The sequence below is a fragment of the Somniosus microcephalus genome, chromosome 5 (assembly GCF_052327205.1).
Source record: "Somniosus microcephalus isolate GS21.2 chromosome 5, FLI_Smic_1.0, whole genome shotgun sequence".
NCBI lineage: Eukaryota > Metazoa > Chordata > Chondrichthyes > Squaliformes > Somniosidae > Somniosus > Somniosus microcephalus.
In genome coordinates this window covers 320,933,794-320,950,034 of record NC_140991.1, presented here as the reverse complement: position 1 = coordinate 320,950,034, position 16,241 = coordinate 320,933,794, and the positions used below count along the sequence as shown (strand labels likewise).

General features: G+C 47.3%; 1 protein-coding gene across 3 annotated transcripts in view; it reads left to right on the top strand.

Annotated features, from left to right (window-relative positions):
- Positions 1-16,241, top strand: part of LOC147117917 (rab effector MyRIP-like) — a 604,936-nt gene that overhangs the window by 278,673 nt on the left and 310,022 nt on the right. For all 3 annotated transcript variants that reach the window (XM_085989323.1, XM_085989324.1, XM_085989322.1), the window contains exon 3: positions 3,312-3,533. In XM_085989323.1, coding sequence (XP_085845449.1) covers positions 3,312-3,533 — 222 coding nt within the window. The remainder of the gene's footprint in view (positions 1-3,311; positions 3,534-16,241) is intronic.

Below are 16,241 nucleotides of genomic sequence, written 5' to 3'. Positions count from 1 at the left end.
GATAGACACATCATATATAGAGAGAGGGAGATAGACACATCATATAGAGAGAGAGGGAGATAGACACATCATATAGAGAGAGAGGGGGAGATAGACACATCATATAGAGAGAGAGGGAGATAGACACATCATATATGGAGAGGGGGAGATAGACACATCATATATAGAGAGAGAGGGAGATAGACACATCATATATAGAGAGAGAGGGAGATAGACACATATATAGAGAGGGACATAGACACATCATATATAGAGAGAGAGGGAGATAGACACATCATATAGAGAGAGAGAGGGACATAGACACATCATATATATAGAGAGAGGGAGTTAGACACATCATATATAGAGAGAGGGAGATAGACACATCATATATGGAGAGGGGGAGATAGACACATCATATAGAGAGGGAGATAGACACATCATATATAGAGAGAGAGGGAGATAGACACATCATATATAGAGAGAGAGGGAGATAGACACATCATATATAGAGAGGGACATAGACACATCATATATAGAGAGAGAGGGAGATAGACACATCATATCGAGAGAGAGAGGGACATAGACACATCATATATAGAGAGAGAGGGAGATCGACACATCATATATAGAGAGAGAGGGAGATAGACACATGATATATATAGAGAGAGGGAGATAGACACATCATATATATAGAGAGAGGGAGTTAGACACATCATATATAGAGAGAGGGAGATAGACACATCATATGGAGAGAGAGAGGGAGATAGACACATCATATAGAGAGAGAGAGGGAGATCGACACATCATAAAGAGAGAGAGAGGGAGATAGACACATCATATAGAGAGAGAGAGGGAGTTAGACTCATCATATGGAGAGAGAGAGAGGGAGATAGACACATCATATATAGAGAGAGAGGGAGATAGACACATCATATATAGAGAGAGAGGGAGATAGACACATCATATATATATATAGAGAGGGAGATAGACACATCATATAGAGAGAGGGAGATAGACACATCATATATAGAGAGAGAGGGAGATAGACACATCATATATAGAGAGAGAGGGAGATAGACACATATATATAGAGAGAGGGAGATAGACACATCATATATAGAGAGAGAGGGAGATAGACACATCATATATAGAGAGAGAGGGAGATAGACACATATATATAGAGAGAGGGAGATAGACACATCATATATAGAGAGAGAGGGAGATAGACGCATCATATATATAGAGAGAGGGAGATAGACATATCATATATAGAGAGAGGGAGTTAGACACATCATATATAGAGAGAGGGAGATAGACACATCATATATAGAGAGAGAGGGAGATAGACACATCATATAGAGAGAGAGAGGGAGATAGACACATCATATATAGAGAGAGGGAGATAGACACATCATATAGAGAGAGGGAGATAGACACATCATATATATAGAGAGAGGGAGATAGACACATCATATATAGAGAGAGGGAGATAGACACATCATATATAGAGAGAGAGGGAGATAGACACATCATATAGAGAGAGAGAGGGAGATCGACACATCATATAGAGAGAGAGAGGGAGATAGACACATCATATATATAGAGAGGGAGAAAGACACATCATATAGAGCGATATGGAGGGAGATAGACTGAGCTATTAAGTCTTGCATCTACCATGATGTTTTCATCATACTCTGCATGTCACAGTTCAATATGTCACACTTTATTGCAGCAACAAAATAATAGATTGTACATAATATATTATATTGTGCATTACATTGTCTAATATTGCTCGCATAATAAAATGGCAGACCATCCGGCTTTCTTTTTATTCATTTCTGGGATGTGGGCATCGCTGGCAAGGCCAGCATTTATTGCCCGTCCCTAATTGCCCTTGAGAAGGTGGTGGTGAGCCGCCGCCTTGAACCGCTGCAGTCCGTGTGGTGAAGGTGCTCCCACAGTGCTGTTAGGGAGGGAGTTCCCGGATTTTGACCCAGCGATGATGAAGGATCGGCCGATATATTTCCAAGCCAGGATGGTGTGTGACTTGGAGAGGAACTTGGAGGTGGTGGTGTTCCCATGCGCCTGCTGCCCTTGTCCTTCTAGGTGGAAGAGGTCGCGGGTATGGGAGACAACCTTAGAAGCAAAAGAACACAAGTCTGCAAGTTAAGTTGTAGAACACCCCGATCATTGTAAAGCATGTTCGACCTCACCTTGTACAATGCTGCAGGAGAACCTTTAGTCTTAGAAAAAGTCGCAGATGCCTCAGAGTGCGGTCAAGGGTGAACTTCACAAGTCTCATGCTTCTTGATGCCTAAAACTTCCAGCAGCTTTCAAACATATTTTCATTCAATGTTTTATTTATATCAAAATGCTAACAGGACACTGTTACTTGAATTGTTAGGATGATATTGATAGGATGGATAGGAATCCTATCGCAGACCTTCCCTTTTGTTCTTTCCCCCCTTCCCCCTTTCCCTGCCCCGACACCTGCTTAAAAACCTGTTACATCTCCAACTTTTTCCAGTTCTGACAAAGAATCATCGACCTGAAACGTTAACTCTGTTTCTCTCTCCACGGATGCTGCCTGGCCTACTGAGTATTTCCTGCATTTTCTGTTTTTATTTCAGATTTCCAGCATCCGCAGTATTTTGCTTTTGTAAGGCTGGTAGAAGTTTGGAACTCTCTCTGCTAACAACAGTTGATGCTAGATCAATTGTTAATTTTAAATCGGAGATTGATAGCTTTCTGTTAACCAAAGGTATGAAGGGATATGGGGCAAAGGTGGGGATTGGAGTTGGATCGCAGATCAGCCATGATCTCATTGAATGGCGGAACAGGCCCGAGGGGCTGAATGGCCTCCTCCTGTTCCGATGTTGCTGACATCCCTTGTATATTTTTGAACAAAAGAAACATTTTCTATGGGGCAGTGAGTTATATAGAATATAAATCAGTTATATAATCCAAAAATAACCAGCTGCTAAATAAGCAGAAAGGTCGCGATATGTGACAAGAGGCTTTTTTTCTAGCTATACCTCATCACACAGGAACTTCTAAGCAACACAAAAGATCATTCAAACTACTCGTATAAAGTAACACCTATTAATTAATCCAAATAAAAGGAATACCAGGACAAAGATTAGCGACCTGAAACGCTATTCCGCCAATGCTGCCCGACCTGCAGAGTGTTTCCAGCATTATCTGTTTCCGTTTTCAAAAATAAAATTGGGAATAACTAATATTGGCGAGATCCTTTGGGAAGATACTTCCGTAATGTTTGCTGAACTAAATGGTCTAATTGAGTTGGAACGACTACTTCTGTTTTTCAGTGAACTGAAGCAGAAACTGAATGAGGAAGGCAACAAGCGCTCGATCCTTTCCAAGCAGGAGAAGTTCAATGAGAACTGCTGCATCCGCTGCTGTAACCCATTCACCTTTCTCATCAACACCAAGCGGCCTTGTGTCGACTGCAAGTTCAACATCTGCCGGAGCTGCCGAGCGTACAGCAAGAAGGAGAAAGCCTGGCTCTGCACCGTCTGTCATCAGGCCAGGTAGGTGCCGATTATCCCCAGCCTCCCCCTTTGCTTAGGGTTGACAACCATCCATGAAATGCTAGCTGTGGAATGTTTGAATTGATCTCGTTTGATCTCTAGCTTCCTGATGGAACAGCGTAGAATAATTGCACAGAGTGGGACTTGTTTCATATCCGGGCGGTTGTCCATGTTTGGAGATTATTTGATCTGCCACTAGTAGCTTTTTACAGAGGCATGTTTTTTTAAAATTCGTTCCTGGGATGTGGGTGTCGCTGGCAAGGCCAGCATTTATTGCCCATCCCTATTAGCCCTCGAGAAGGTGGTGGTGAGCCGCCTTCTTGAACCGCTGCAGTCCGTGTGGTGAAGGTACTCCCACAGTGCTGTTAGGGAGGGAGTTCCAGGACTTTGACCCAGTGACGATGAAGGATCGGCGATATACTTCTAAGTCAGGATGGTATGTGACTTGGAGGGGAACTTGGAGGTGGTGGTGTTCCCATGCGCCTGCTGCCCTTGTCCTTCTAGGTGGTAGAGGTCGCGGGTGTGGGAGGTGTTGCCGAAGGAGCCTTGGCGAGTTGCTGCAGTGCATCTTGTAGATGGTACACACTGCAGCCACGGTGCGCTGGTGGCGGAGGGAGTGAATGTTTAAGGTGGTGGATGGGGTGCCAATCAAACGGGCTGCTTTGTCCTGGATGGTGTCGAGCTTCTTGAATGTTGTTGGAGCTGCACTCATCCAGGCAAGTGGAGAGTATTCCATCACACTCCTGACTTGTGCCTTGTAGCTGGTGGAAAGGCTTTGGGGAATCAGGAGGTGAGACACTCTCCACAGAATACCCAGCCTCTGACCTGCTCTTATAGCCACAGTATTTATGTGGCTGGTCCAGTTAAGTTTCTAGTCAATGGTGACCCCCAGGATGTTGATGGTTGGGGATTCGGCGATGGTAATGCCGTTGAATGTCAAGGGGCGGTGGTTAGACTCTCGCTTGTTGGAGATAGTCATTGCCTGGCACTTGTGTGGCGCGAATGTTACCTGCCACTTATCAGCCCAAGCCTGAATGTCGTCCAGGTCTTGCTGCATGCGGGCATGGACTGCTTCATTATCTGAGGAGTTGTGAATGGCGCTGAACACTGTGCAGTCATCAGCGAACATCCCCACTTCTGACCTTGTGTTGGAGGGAAGTTCATTGATGAAGCAGCTGAAGATGGTTGGACCTAGGACACTGCCCTGAGGAACTCCTGCAGCGATGTCCTGTGGCTGTGATGATTGACCTTCAACCACCACAACCATCTTCCTTTGTGCTAGGTATGACTCCAACCAGTGGAGAGTTTTCCCCCTGATTCTCATGTTAGCGCAGTAGATCAAAGATGTGAGGTGATGCATTTTGGGAGGACTAACAAGGCAAGGGAATACACAATGAATGGTAGGACCCTAGGAAGGACAGAGGATCAGAGGGACCTTGGTGTGCATGTACATAGATCCCGGAAGGCAGCAGGACAGGTAGATAAGGTGGTTAAAAATGCATATGGGATACTTGCCTTCATTAGCCGAGGCATAGAATATAAGAGCAGGGAGGTTATGATGGAGCTGTACAAAATGCTAGTTAGGCCACAGCTGGAATACTGTGTGCAGTTCTGGTCATCACACTATAGGAAGGATGTGATTGCATTGGAGATGGTGCAGAGGAGATTCACCAGGATGTTACCTGGGCTGGAGCGCTTCAGCTATGAAGAGAGACTGGACAGGCTGGGATTGTTTTCCTTAGAGCAGAGAAGGCTGAGGGGGGACTTGATTGAGGTGTACAAAATTATAGGGTCGATAGAAAGGAACTTTTCCCCTTAGTAGAGGGGTCAATAACCAGGGGGCATAGTTTCAAGGTAAGGGGCAGGAGGTTTAGTGGGGATTTGAGGAAAAACTTTTTCACCCAGAGGGTGGTTGGAATCTGGAACTCACTGTCTGAAAGGGTGGTAGAGGCAGGAACCCTCACAACATTCAAGAAGCATTTGGATGAGCACTTGAAATGCCATAGCATACAAGGCTACGGACCAAGTGCTGGAAAATGGTATTAGAATAGACAGGGCTTGATGGCCGGCGCGGACATGATGGGCCGAAGGGCCTCTTTCTGTGCTGTATAACTCTGTGACTCTATGTTGCTAAAAGCTTACGAAACTTTGAACTAATTGCCTCTAGGGCTTTATTGAAATATATCCCCAATCTAATTTGTTAACTGCAAAAGTTCTTCTCAATATTGCTAAAAAATGGCTGCCTTATTAACATATTTTTTAATACTCGTCAATCTCCCGTGGCAGGGCACAGGATAAGTTGGAGCAGGTGGTCGCTCCCTTACCTGTCTTTGTGTTGCATTTTCTCTTTGTCTTTCCTGTATAAACCTGAGCTCATTCAAAACCCTGCTGCTGCCCGTGTCCTAACTCGCACCAAGTCCCGTTCACCCATCACCCCCTGTGCTCACTGCCCCGTGTCCTAACTCACACCCAGTCCCGCTCACCCATCGCCCCCTGTGCTCACTGCCCCGTGTCCTAACTCGCACCAAGTCCCGTTCACCCATCACCCCCTGTGCTCACTGCCCCGTGTCCTAACTCGCACCAAGTCCCGTTCACCCATCACCCCCTGTGCTCACTGCCCCGTGTCCTAACTCACACCAAGTCCCGTTCACCCATCACCCCCTGTGCTCGCTGCCCCGTGTCCTAACTCACACCCAGTCCCGTTCACCCATCACCCCCTGTGCTCACTGCCCCGTGTCCTAACTCACACCCAGTCCCGTTCACCCATCACCCCCTGTGCTCACTGCCCCGTGTCCTAACTCGCACCCAGTCCCATTCACCCATCACCCCCTGTGCTCACTGACCTACATTGGCTCCCGGTCCGGCAATGCTTCGATTTTAAAATTCTCATCCTTGTTTTCAAATCCTCCCATGGCCTCGCCCCTCCCTATCTCTGTAATCTCCTCCAGCCCCACAACCCTCCGAGATATCTACGTGCCTCTAATTCTGGCCTCTTGCGTAATACCCTCCCTAAACCTCTCCGCCTCTCTCTCCTCCTTTAAGACGCTCCTTAAAACCGACCTCTGTGACCCAGCTTTTGGTCACCTGCCCGAATATCTCCTTATGTGCCTCGGTGTTGAATTTTGTCTGATTGACACTCCCGTGAAGCATCTTGGGACGTTTTACTGCGTTAAACACGCTGTATAAATACAAGTTGTTGTTGTTGTTGACTTGAGGGCGAAGGGGGCGGAGGAGAGGGCTTCAAGGAGACAGATGATGATAGAGAAACGAAGCATCCTGGAGTAGTGCACAGGGTGTGGGGCAATTCCTCTTGGCAGGGGATTTCCTAACAGCCAGGGCTGCAGCAACAGAGCTGGACAGTGGGCAGGGACCAGCTCAGACTGAAGTGGGGCTCGCATGTTAAATTCAGCAGGTTACCATGTGGGGTGGAGCCACTGGGTGAGGGACTGAGGACAGGCAGGTCTTCAGATGGAGCCTCCAGGACGCGGGAAGGATATTTCTGGGTGGGACCAGCATTTTAAACTGTAGCAGTGTAGTGCGGCCAACAGCAAAGCCATGGAGCTGTGAGGTCAGGGGGCAGAGTCCGGAGCGCGGCCAAGAGATAAAGGCTTGGGCCTATACATTCCCTGGGGACTGGAGCCAAAATCACAATGGCAGGGATAGAGAAAATATAATTGAAAAGGTATTGTAGTGGGCCGACAATTCTTATTATTATATTTATAAATTGCAAGATGATTTCACTCACATTTAGCATTGCAAATACAAAGGCTTGAGTTAGCAGTGCTATAGCTAGGCTGGTGCAAGTGTGCCAGTGCAGCCTTCGGTCGCCTGAGTGTTTGAAGACCAGGACCTCAAACCCGGCACCAAGCTCATGGTCTACAGAGCAGTAATGATACCCGCCCTGCTGTATGCTTCAGAGACATGGACCATGTACAGCAGGCACCTCAAAGCACTGGAGAGGTACCACCAACGCTGCCTCTGCAAGATCCTGCAAATCCATTGACAGGATAGGCGCACCAACGTCAGCGTTCTCGCTCAGGTCAACATCCCCAGCATCGAAGCTTTGACCACGCTCGATCAGCTCCGATGGACGGGTCACATTGTCCGCATGCCCGATACGAGACTCCCAAAACAAGCGCTCTACTCGGAGCTCCGGCACGGCAAGAGAGCCCCAGGTCGGCAGAGGAAACGCTTCAAGGACACCCTCAAAGCCTCCTTGAAAAAGTGTAACATCCCCACCGACACCTGGGAATCCCTGGCCCAAGACCGCACAAAGTAGAGGAGAAGCATCGGGAAGGCACTGAACACCTCGAGTCTCTTCGCCGGGATCAAGCGGAAGCCAAGTGCAGGCAGCGCAAGGAGCGCACGTCAACCCAAGCACCCCACCCACCCGCCCCTTCAACCACCGTCTGCCCCACCTGTGACGGAGACTGTAGGTCCCGCATTGGACTCATCAGTCACCTGAGAATGTGGAAGCAAGTCATCCTCGGTTCCGAGTGACTGCCTAAGAAGAAGAAGATCACATCATGGTTGGAGCCCTGCAACTACACTGAAGAAGTGTGACAGTCAAAGGTTGACGTCGGGCTTCACCATGATAAAGCGTGACAGAAATGTTGACATAAGGTATTCCATTATTAATGCTGAAATAGTGACTGAAAATTTGTGACACAAGAAATAAGGCTATTGGGGACAGGAAGCGCGCCCAGCCACGAGAAGCTATGAAACGTATATTTGGTAACATGTTGCCTCTGTGGCCCCCCGCCGCTCTCGATCAAGCAACAAGCCTCTTCAGCACCGCGGCAATTCATTCGGGAAGAGCTTGCTGAGTAAAACAGGCTTTCCTCCTCTGCTGCTGTGGAATGGTTACAGCACGGAAGGAGGCCATTCGGCCCGTCGAGCCTGTACCAGCTCTCTGCAAGAACACTTCAGCGAGTCCCACTCCCCCACCCTTTCCCTGTAGCCCTGCAAATTTTTTTCCTTCAGGTACTTATCCAATTCCCTTTTAAAAGCCACGATTGAGTCTGCCTCCACCACCCTCTCAGGCGCGAAAAAGTTTTTCCTCATGTCGCCTTTGGTTCTTCTGCCAATCACCTTAAATCTGTGTCCTCTGGTTCTCGACCCTTCTGCCAATGGGAACAGTTTCTCTCTATCTACTCTGTCTAGACCCCTCATGATTTTGAACACCTCCATCAAATCTCCTCTCAACCTTCTCTGCTCCAAGGAGAACAACCCCAGCTTCTCCAGTCTATCCACGTAACTGAAGTCCCTCATCCCTGGAATCATTCTCGTAAATCTTTTCTGCACCCTCTCTAAGGCCTTCACATCCTTCCTAAAGTGCGGTGCCCAGAATTGGACACAATACTCCAGTTGGGGCCGAACCAGTGTTTTATACAGGTTCATCATAATTTCCCCACTTTTGTACTCTATGCCTCTATTTACGAAGCCCAGGATCCCGTAAGGTTTTTTAACTACTTTCTCAACCTGCCCTGCCACCTTCAACGATTTGTGCCCATATACCCCCAGGTCTCTCTGTTCATGCACCCACTTTAGGATTGTACCCTTTAGTTTATATTTCCTCTCCTCATTCTTTCTACCAAAATGTATCACTTCACACTTTTCTGCGTTAAATTTCATCTGCCACGTGTCCACACATTTCACCAGCCTGTCTATGTCCTCTTGAAGTCTATCACTCTCCTCCTCGCTGTTCACTATACTTCCAAGTTTTGAATCATCTGTAAATTTTGAAGTTGTGCCCCGTACTCCCATGTCCAAGTCGTTAATATACATCAAGAAAAGCAGTGGTCCTAGTCCATAGGCCACAGGGGAGGGTGCGTGTGAGGCCGAACACAGCCGAGGAACCTGGCAAGTCCAGGGGACGTGGAGGTCCTGCTGATCTTTGGGACAGGGCTTCATTACCACCTTGTAGCTCCGCCTCCCACCTGACAACTGGTCAACTGGACAGCCCGACCAACAATCTGAGGGTGTGGGAGGCCTGCGATCAGTAGGGCTGGCTGTGGGGTGGGCGAAGGCTGGAGATCGGAGCTGGGGGAGGCCAAAGACTTCCTTGAGGGACCTGGGAGAAGCACTCCTGCTCCTCCTGGCCCACAAGCAGTGCTGAAACAGCCACTTACCTTGTGGAACCGGTGGCTCCCGCCTCTGTTTCACTGCCGGGTTTCCCGACCCCCGGAAAACTCGTCCAACACGAGTTAATAATGTCAGCCATGGCTCAGTGGGCAGCACACTTGCCTGTGACTCAGAAGCTTGTGGGTTCAAGTCCCACTCCTGGGACTTTGAGCATATAAAGCTAAGCTGACACTCCCAGTGCAGTACTGAGGGAGTGCTGCACTGTCAGAGGTGACATCTTTCGGATGAGACATTAAACCGAGGCCCCATCTGCTCTCTCAGGTGGACGTAAAAGATCCCATGGCACTTTTTTGAAGAAGAGCAGGGGAATTCTCCCCGGTGTCCTGGGGCTAATATTTATCCCTAAATCAACATCACTAAAACAGATAATCAGGTAATTATCACATTGCTGTTTGTGGGAGCTTGCTGTGCGCAAATTGGCTGCTGTGTTTCCTACATTACAATAGTGACTACACTTCAGAAAGTACTTCATTGGCTGTAAAGCACTTTGGGACGTCCGGTGGTCGTGAATAGGCGCTATAGAAATGCAAGTCTGTCTTTCTTTTTTAATTTCAAATTGGGCTCCCAATTGCAGTGCAGGAGCCCGATTTAAATATGTTAATTACACTTGGACGGCCCAATATCCGGCAGAGTAAAAATAGCGGTGGGTGTGCGAGCGGCGGGATGGGCTCGGGTTACGCGGATTTCACTTTATAACCCCCACCCCGACCCTCTCCTACCCAGTGTGGGGGGGCTTTATATTGAGCTCATTGTTATTACAAACTTCCATTCTCCACAGCTGCCCCCTAAATCAGTTAAACGCCTTTCTCCCTCTGACCCTGTAGATTATTGAGTTCTGACTCAGGGCGACCCTGCTGTTATTACACTAATGTTAAGGTGTTAATAAGGAGCACGGTAGTCAAGATTGCAGCAATGCTGACTTGCCATGTGTAACAGGCGACTCCAAATGTTTCAATAACATTTTGCCTGAACAAGTTTTCTCGCCGTTTCAATGAGTTTCCAGAATAACGAGTTTTGAAAACTTGGAGAAAATTCAGACTGACAGATTTTGCTGAAAAGCTTAGAAGTTCCCTTATTAAAGATGTCAAGTTGGCATCTCTGGGAGTGGAAGAGAGCTCAAGGGTTGATGGTGAAAATCAGTTCATCATTTTCCAGGGTTTCTATAGTAACGCGGTTTCTATCTTGTACATGTATTGAATAAGGAATCCGACATCTCGAATGGTAAAAATATCACTGTCTTGGTAAATGAGGTAGCCAAAAAACTATAGTTATTAATACAACCGACTATTTCATGTGTACAAATTTGATGGCAACTCCATTGGCATGCTGCTGTGCTCCCAACATCACTGATCTCATGCAGACTAGTCTCACAGAGATGAGGGCATTTTCAGGATTTTAGTGCACATTCTAACTCATTCTGCTCTAGAATTGCAAGTATCTTATCCTTTATTTAGTAAACTATCTAATTTCCCTTGCCATTGCTTATGGGTAGTCTGGCATAGTTATGGGCCTTGAAATAAGACAGATTCACTTGGGATATGTTTTAATGAGCTGATTTCAGTGAACAGTGTGCAGGGAAAGGGTTTAATGAATCAACAACTGTAACTGTTCTGTTCTTCGAATTCCCTGGGCTTTTTTGCAGTAACCTTAGCTCAAGGCACAAGCTACAGTTTTCTGGAGAAAAAGCCTCTGGTGTATATGTCACGTGTAAAACCTGATTCCTGTGATTTCCGTCAATTCTGCTTAAGATGCAGCAGTCGGAATTATAATCTGGTGTTGGGTCATTTGCAGCGGTGTTTTGCTTTGAGCCATAAGAAAATCTGTGATAAACATACACAAAACTCACCGTACTTTGAGAAGGAACAGAAGAACTGGAATTGAAGATTACAGCCATGAACGCACCTTTCCATTTGGTTCACCTGAATCGGCAGAAACACAAAACGCAGTTTGTCCACCTTTTGTTCATCTCAGAGGACCCGGATTGGACCTGTTGATGGAAGGATTGAATGTGATTGATGTGATAGATTGTCCTGAGTGAACATCTTGAATTTGCCAAAATTACTAATTTTCATTGTTAAAGATTGGCTTGAGGGCTGCCTTAAAGCTATTTATAAAGTCTGAGTGATAAGGATGACGTGGCGGGCTGTTTATGGTGATATTCAATGCTTGCAATAGGAAAGGAATTTGAAGTAAAATACAATTTACAAACTTTCAACAGTAAGAAATCAAACTGAGTGTTGGACTGATGGCTCTGGGAGGCTGTCACAGTGTTGTGTCACACTCTATGAGAAGACCTGAAATTGATTGCCACAACTAGTGCAGCATTGCCGATTGCAATTAAGGCCACTGCACCCCTCAACTTCATTGCTTCGAGTCCTTTCCAAAACTGCCACAGCGGCTATCAGTGAGGTCAGTCAACCTGCAGTCCGTGCTGGAGCACACAGGTGACCGATGCCTTGTTTGTTAGAGCATAGCATTTTCATCACTTTTCCCCATGGATAACTGGAAGCAACAGGCTCGAGGGGCTGAATGGCCTACTCCTGCTCCTATCTTCTATGTTTCTATGTAACAGGATAAGGGTCTGGAGTTTGCACAGATTGCAGGATTTCCCTGGGTCCAGGCCATTGTTCACTGCACCGATATTGCTCTCGGGGCTCCCTCACTCTTGCAGTCTCTCTCGCTCTCGGGGCTCCCTCGCTCTCGGGGTCTCTCTCGCTCTCGGGGTCTCTCTCGCTCTCGGGGTCTCCCTTGCTCTCGGGGTCTCCCTTGCTCTCGGGGTCTCCCTCGCTCTTGGATCTCATAGAAACATAGAAACATAGAAGATAGGAGCAGGAGTAGGCCATTCGGCCCCTTGAGCCTGCTCCACCATTCAATGCGATCATGGCTGATCATCCAAATTCAGTACCCAGTCCCTGCTTTCTCCCCATACCCCTTGATCCCTTTAGCCTTAAGAAATATATCCAAATCCTTCTTGAATATATTTAATGAACTGGCCTCCACCGCCTTCTGTGGCAGAGAGTTCCACAGGTTCACCACTCTCTGGGTGAAGAAATTCCTCCTCATTTCTGTCCTAAATGGCTTACCCCTTATCCTTAGACTGTGACCCCTGGTTCTGGACTCCCCAACCATCGGGAACATCCTTCCTGCATCTAGTCTGTCCAGTCCTGTCAGACTTTTATAAGTTTCAATGAGATCACCTCTCATTCTTCTAAACTCCAGCGAGTACAAGTCCAATCGACCCAATCTCTCCTCATACGTCATTCCTGCCATCCCAGGTATCAGCCTGGTGAATCTTCGCAGAACTCCTTCCATGGCAAGAGCATCCTTCCTCAAATAAGGCGACCAAAACTGCACACAATACTCCAAGGTGTGGTCTCACCAACACCCTGTACAACTGCAGCAAGACATCCTTGTTCCTGTACTCGAACCCTCTCGCTACGAAGGCCAACATACCATTTGCCTTCTTAACCGCCTGCTGCACCTGCATGCTTACCTTCAGTGACTGGTGCACAAGGACACCCAGGTCTCGTTGCACTTCCCCTTCTCCCAATCTATTGCCATTTAGATAATAATCTGCCTTCCTGTTTTTGCCACCAAAGTGGATAACCTCACATTTATCCACGTTATATTGCATCTGCCATGTTTCTGCCCAATCACCCAACATGTCCAAACCATCCTGGAGTTTCTCGACATCCTCCTCACAGCACACACGCCCACCCAGCTTTGTGTCGTCTGCAAATTTGGAGATATTACATCTAGTTCCCTTGTCCAGATCATTTATAAATATTGTGAATAGCTGGGGTCCAAGGACCGATCCCTGCGGTACCCCACTAGTCACTGCCTGCCATTCGGAAAAAGACCCGTTTATTCCAACTCTTTGCTTTCTGTCTGCCAACCAGTTCTCTATCCAAGTTAATACCTTGCCCCCAATCCCATGTGCCTTAACTTTACACGCTAATCTCTTATGCGGGACCTTATCGAAGACCTTCTGAAAGTCCAGATACACCACATCCACTGGTTCTCCCTTAGCTATTTTACCAGTTACATCCTCAAAAAATTCCAGTAGATTAGTCAAGCACGATTTACCTTTTGTGAATCCATGTTGACTTTGTCCGATCCTGTCACTGTTTTCCAAGTGCTCTGCTATTACATCTTTTATAATGGACTCTAGCATTTTCCCCACTACCGATGTCAGGCTTACTGGTCTATAATTCCCCGTTTTCTCTCTACCACATTTTTTGAATAGTGGGGTAACATTAGCTACCCTCCAATCATGGGTACTGTTCCAGATTCCATCGAATGTTGGAAGATGATCAGCAATGCATCTACTATTTCTAGGGCCACTTCCTTAAATACCCTAAGATGTAGATTATCAGGCCCTGGGGATTTATCGGCCTTCAATCCCATCAATTTCCCTAACACCATTTCCCTACAAATACTGATTTCTTTCAGTTCCTCCCTTTCATCAGACCCTATGTTCCCCGACATCTCTGGGAGGTTATTTGTGTCCTCCTTTGTGAAGACAGAACCAAAATATGTATTTAGTTGGTCTCCCATTTCTTTGTTCCCTATTATAAATTCCCCTGATTCTGACTGCAAGGGACCTACGCTTGACTTCACCAATCTTTTTCTCTTCACATATCTATAAAAGCTTTTACAGTCAGTTTTTATGTTCCCTGAAAGCTTACTCTCATATTCTATTTTCCCCTTCTTAATTAATCCCTTTTGTTGAATCCTAAACTGCTCCCAATCCTCAAGATTATTGCTTTTTCTGGCCAATTTATATGTCCACCCCTTGGATCTTATGCTATCCCTAATTTCCCTTGTTAGCCACGGTTGAGTCACCTTTTTTGTTTTATTTTTATGCCAAACTGGGATGAACAAATTCTGTAGTTCATCCATGCGGTCTTTGAATGTTTGCCATTGCCTATCCACCGTCAACCCTTTGAGTGACATTCGCCAATCAATCCTACCCAACTCGCGCCTCAGACCATCGTAGTTTCCTTTATTTAAATTTAGGACCCCAGTCTCTGAGTCGACGACTTCATTCTCCATCTTAATGAAGAATTCGATCATATTATGATCGCTCCGATCCAAAGGGCCTCGTACAACAAGATTGCTAATTAATCCTTTCTCGTTAAATAATACCCAGTCTAAGATGGCCTGATCTCTGGTTGGTTCCTCGACATATTGGTCCAGGAAACCATCCCATAAACACTCCAGGAATTCCTCCTCCACAGTATTGTTACTAATTTGGTTAGCCCAATCTATATGTAGATTAAAGTCACCCATGAGGACTGCTGTGCCCTCATTGCACGCTTCTTTAATTTCCCTTTTAATGCCATCCCCAACCTCCGCCTTACTGTTTGGAGGTCTATATACCACTCCCACTAATGTTTTCTGCCCCTTGGTATTTCTCAATTCTACCCATACAGATTCCACATCATCAGAGCTAGTATCCTTCCTTATGATTGTGTTAATCCCTTCTTTAACCAGTAATGCTACCCCACCTCCCTTTCCTTTTTGCCTATCTTTCCTGAATATCGAATACCCCTGGATGTTGAGTTCCCATCCTTGGCCATCCTTGAGCCACGTTTCCGTAATCCCAACCAAATCATATTCGTTTACCTCTATTTGTGCAGCCAATTCATCCACCTTATTACGAATGCTCCTCGCATTAATACACAAAGCCTTCAGGCTTGTTTTTTTAACACTCTTAGACCTATTAGAATTATTATTTACTGTGGCCACGTTTGATTTCAACCGTTGATTTCTGTGACTGCCACTTTTGTTTTTCTCCTTCCTATCTTTTGCTTTTATCCTTGTTTCCCTTTCCTCTGTCTCCCTGCTCAGGTTCCCAACCCCCTGCCATTTTAGTTTAAACCCTCGCTCTCCGGGTCTCTCTCACTCTTGGGTTCTCTCTCGCTCTCCGGGTCTCCCTCCCTCGCTCTCAGGGTCTCCCTCGCTCTCGGGGTCTCTCTCGCTCTCGGGGTCTCTCTCGCTCTCGGGGTCTCTCTCGCTCTCGGGGTCTCCCTCGCTCTCGGGGTCTCCCTCGCTCTCGGGGTCTCTCTCGCTCTCGGGGTCTCTCGCTCTCGGGGTCTCTCTCGCTCTCGGTGTCTCTCTCGCTCTCGGGGTCTCTCTCGCTCTCAGGGTCTCTCTCGCTCTCGGGGTCTCCCTCGCTTTCGGGGTCTCTCTCGCTCTCGGGGTCTCTCTCGCTCTCGGGGTCTCCCTCACTCACGGGGTCTCTCTCGCTCTCGGGGTCTCTCTCGCTCTCGGGGTCTCCCTCGCTCTCGGGGTCTCTCTCGCTCTCGGGGTCTCTCTCGCTCTCGGGGTCTCTCTCGCTCTCGGGGTCTCCCTCGCTCTCGGGGTCTCTCTCACCCTCGGGGTCTCTCGTTCTCAGGGTCTCTCTCACTCTCGGGGTCTCTCTCACTCTCGGGGGCTCCCTCGCTCTCGGGGGCTCCCTCGCTCTCGGGTCTTTCTCGCTCTCGGGGTCTCTCTCACCCTCGGGGTCTCTCGTTCTCGGGGTCTCTCTCACTCTCGGGGCCTCTCTCACTCTCGGGGTCT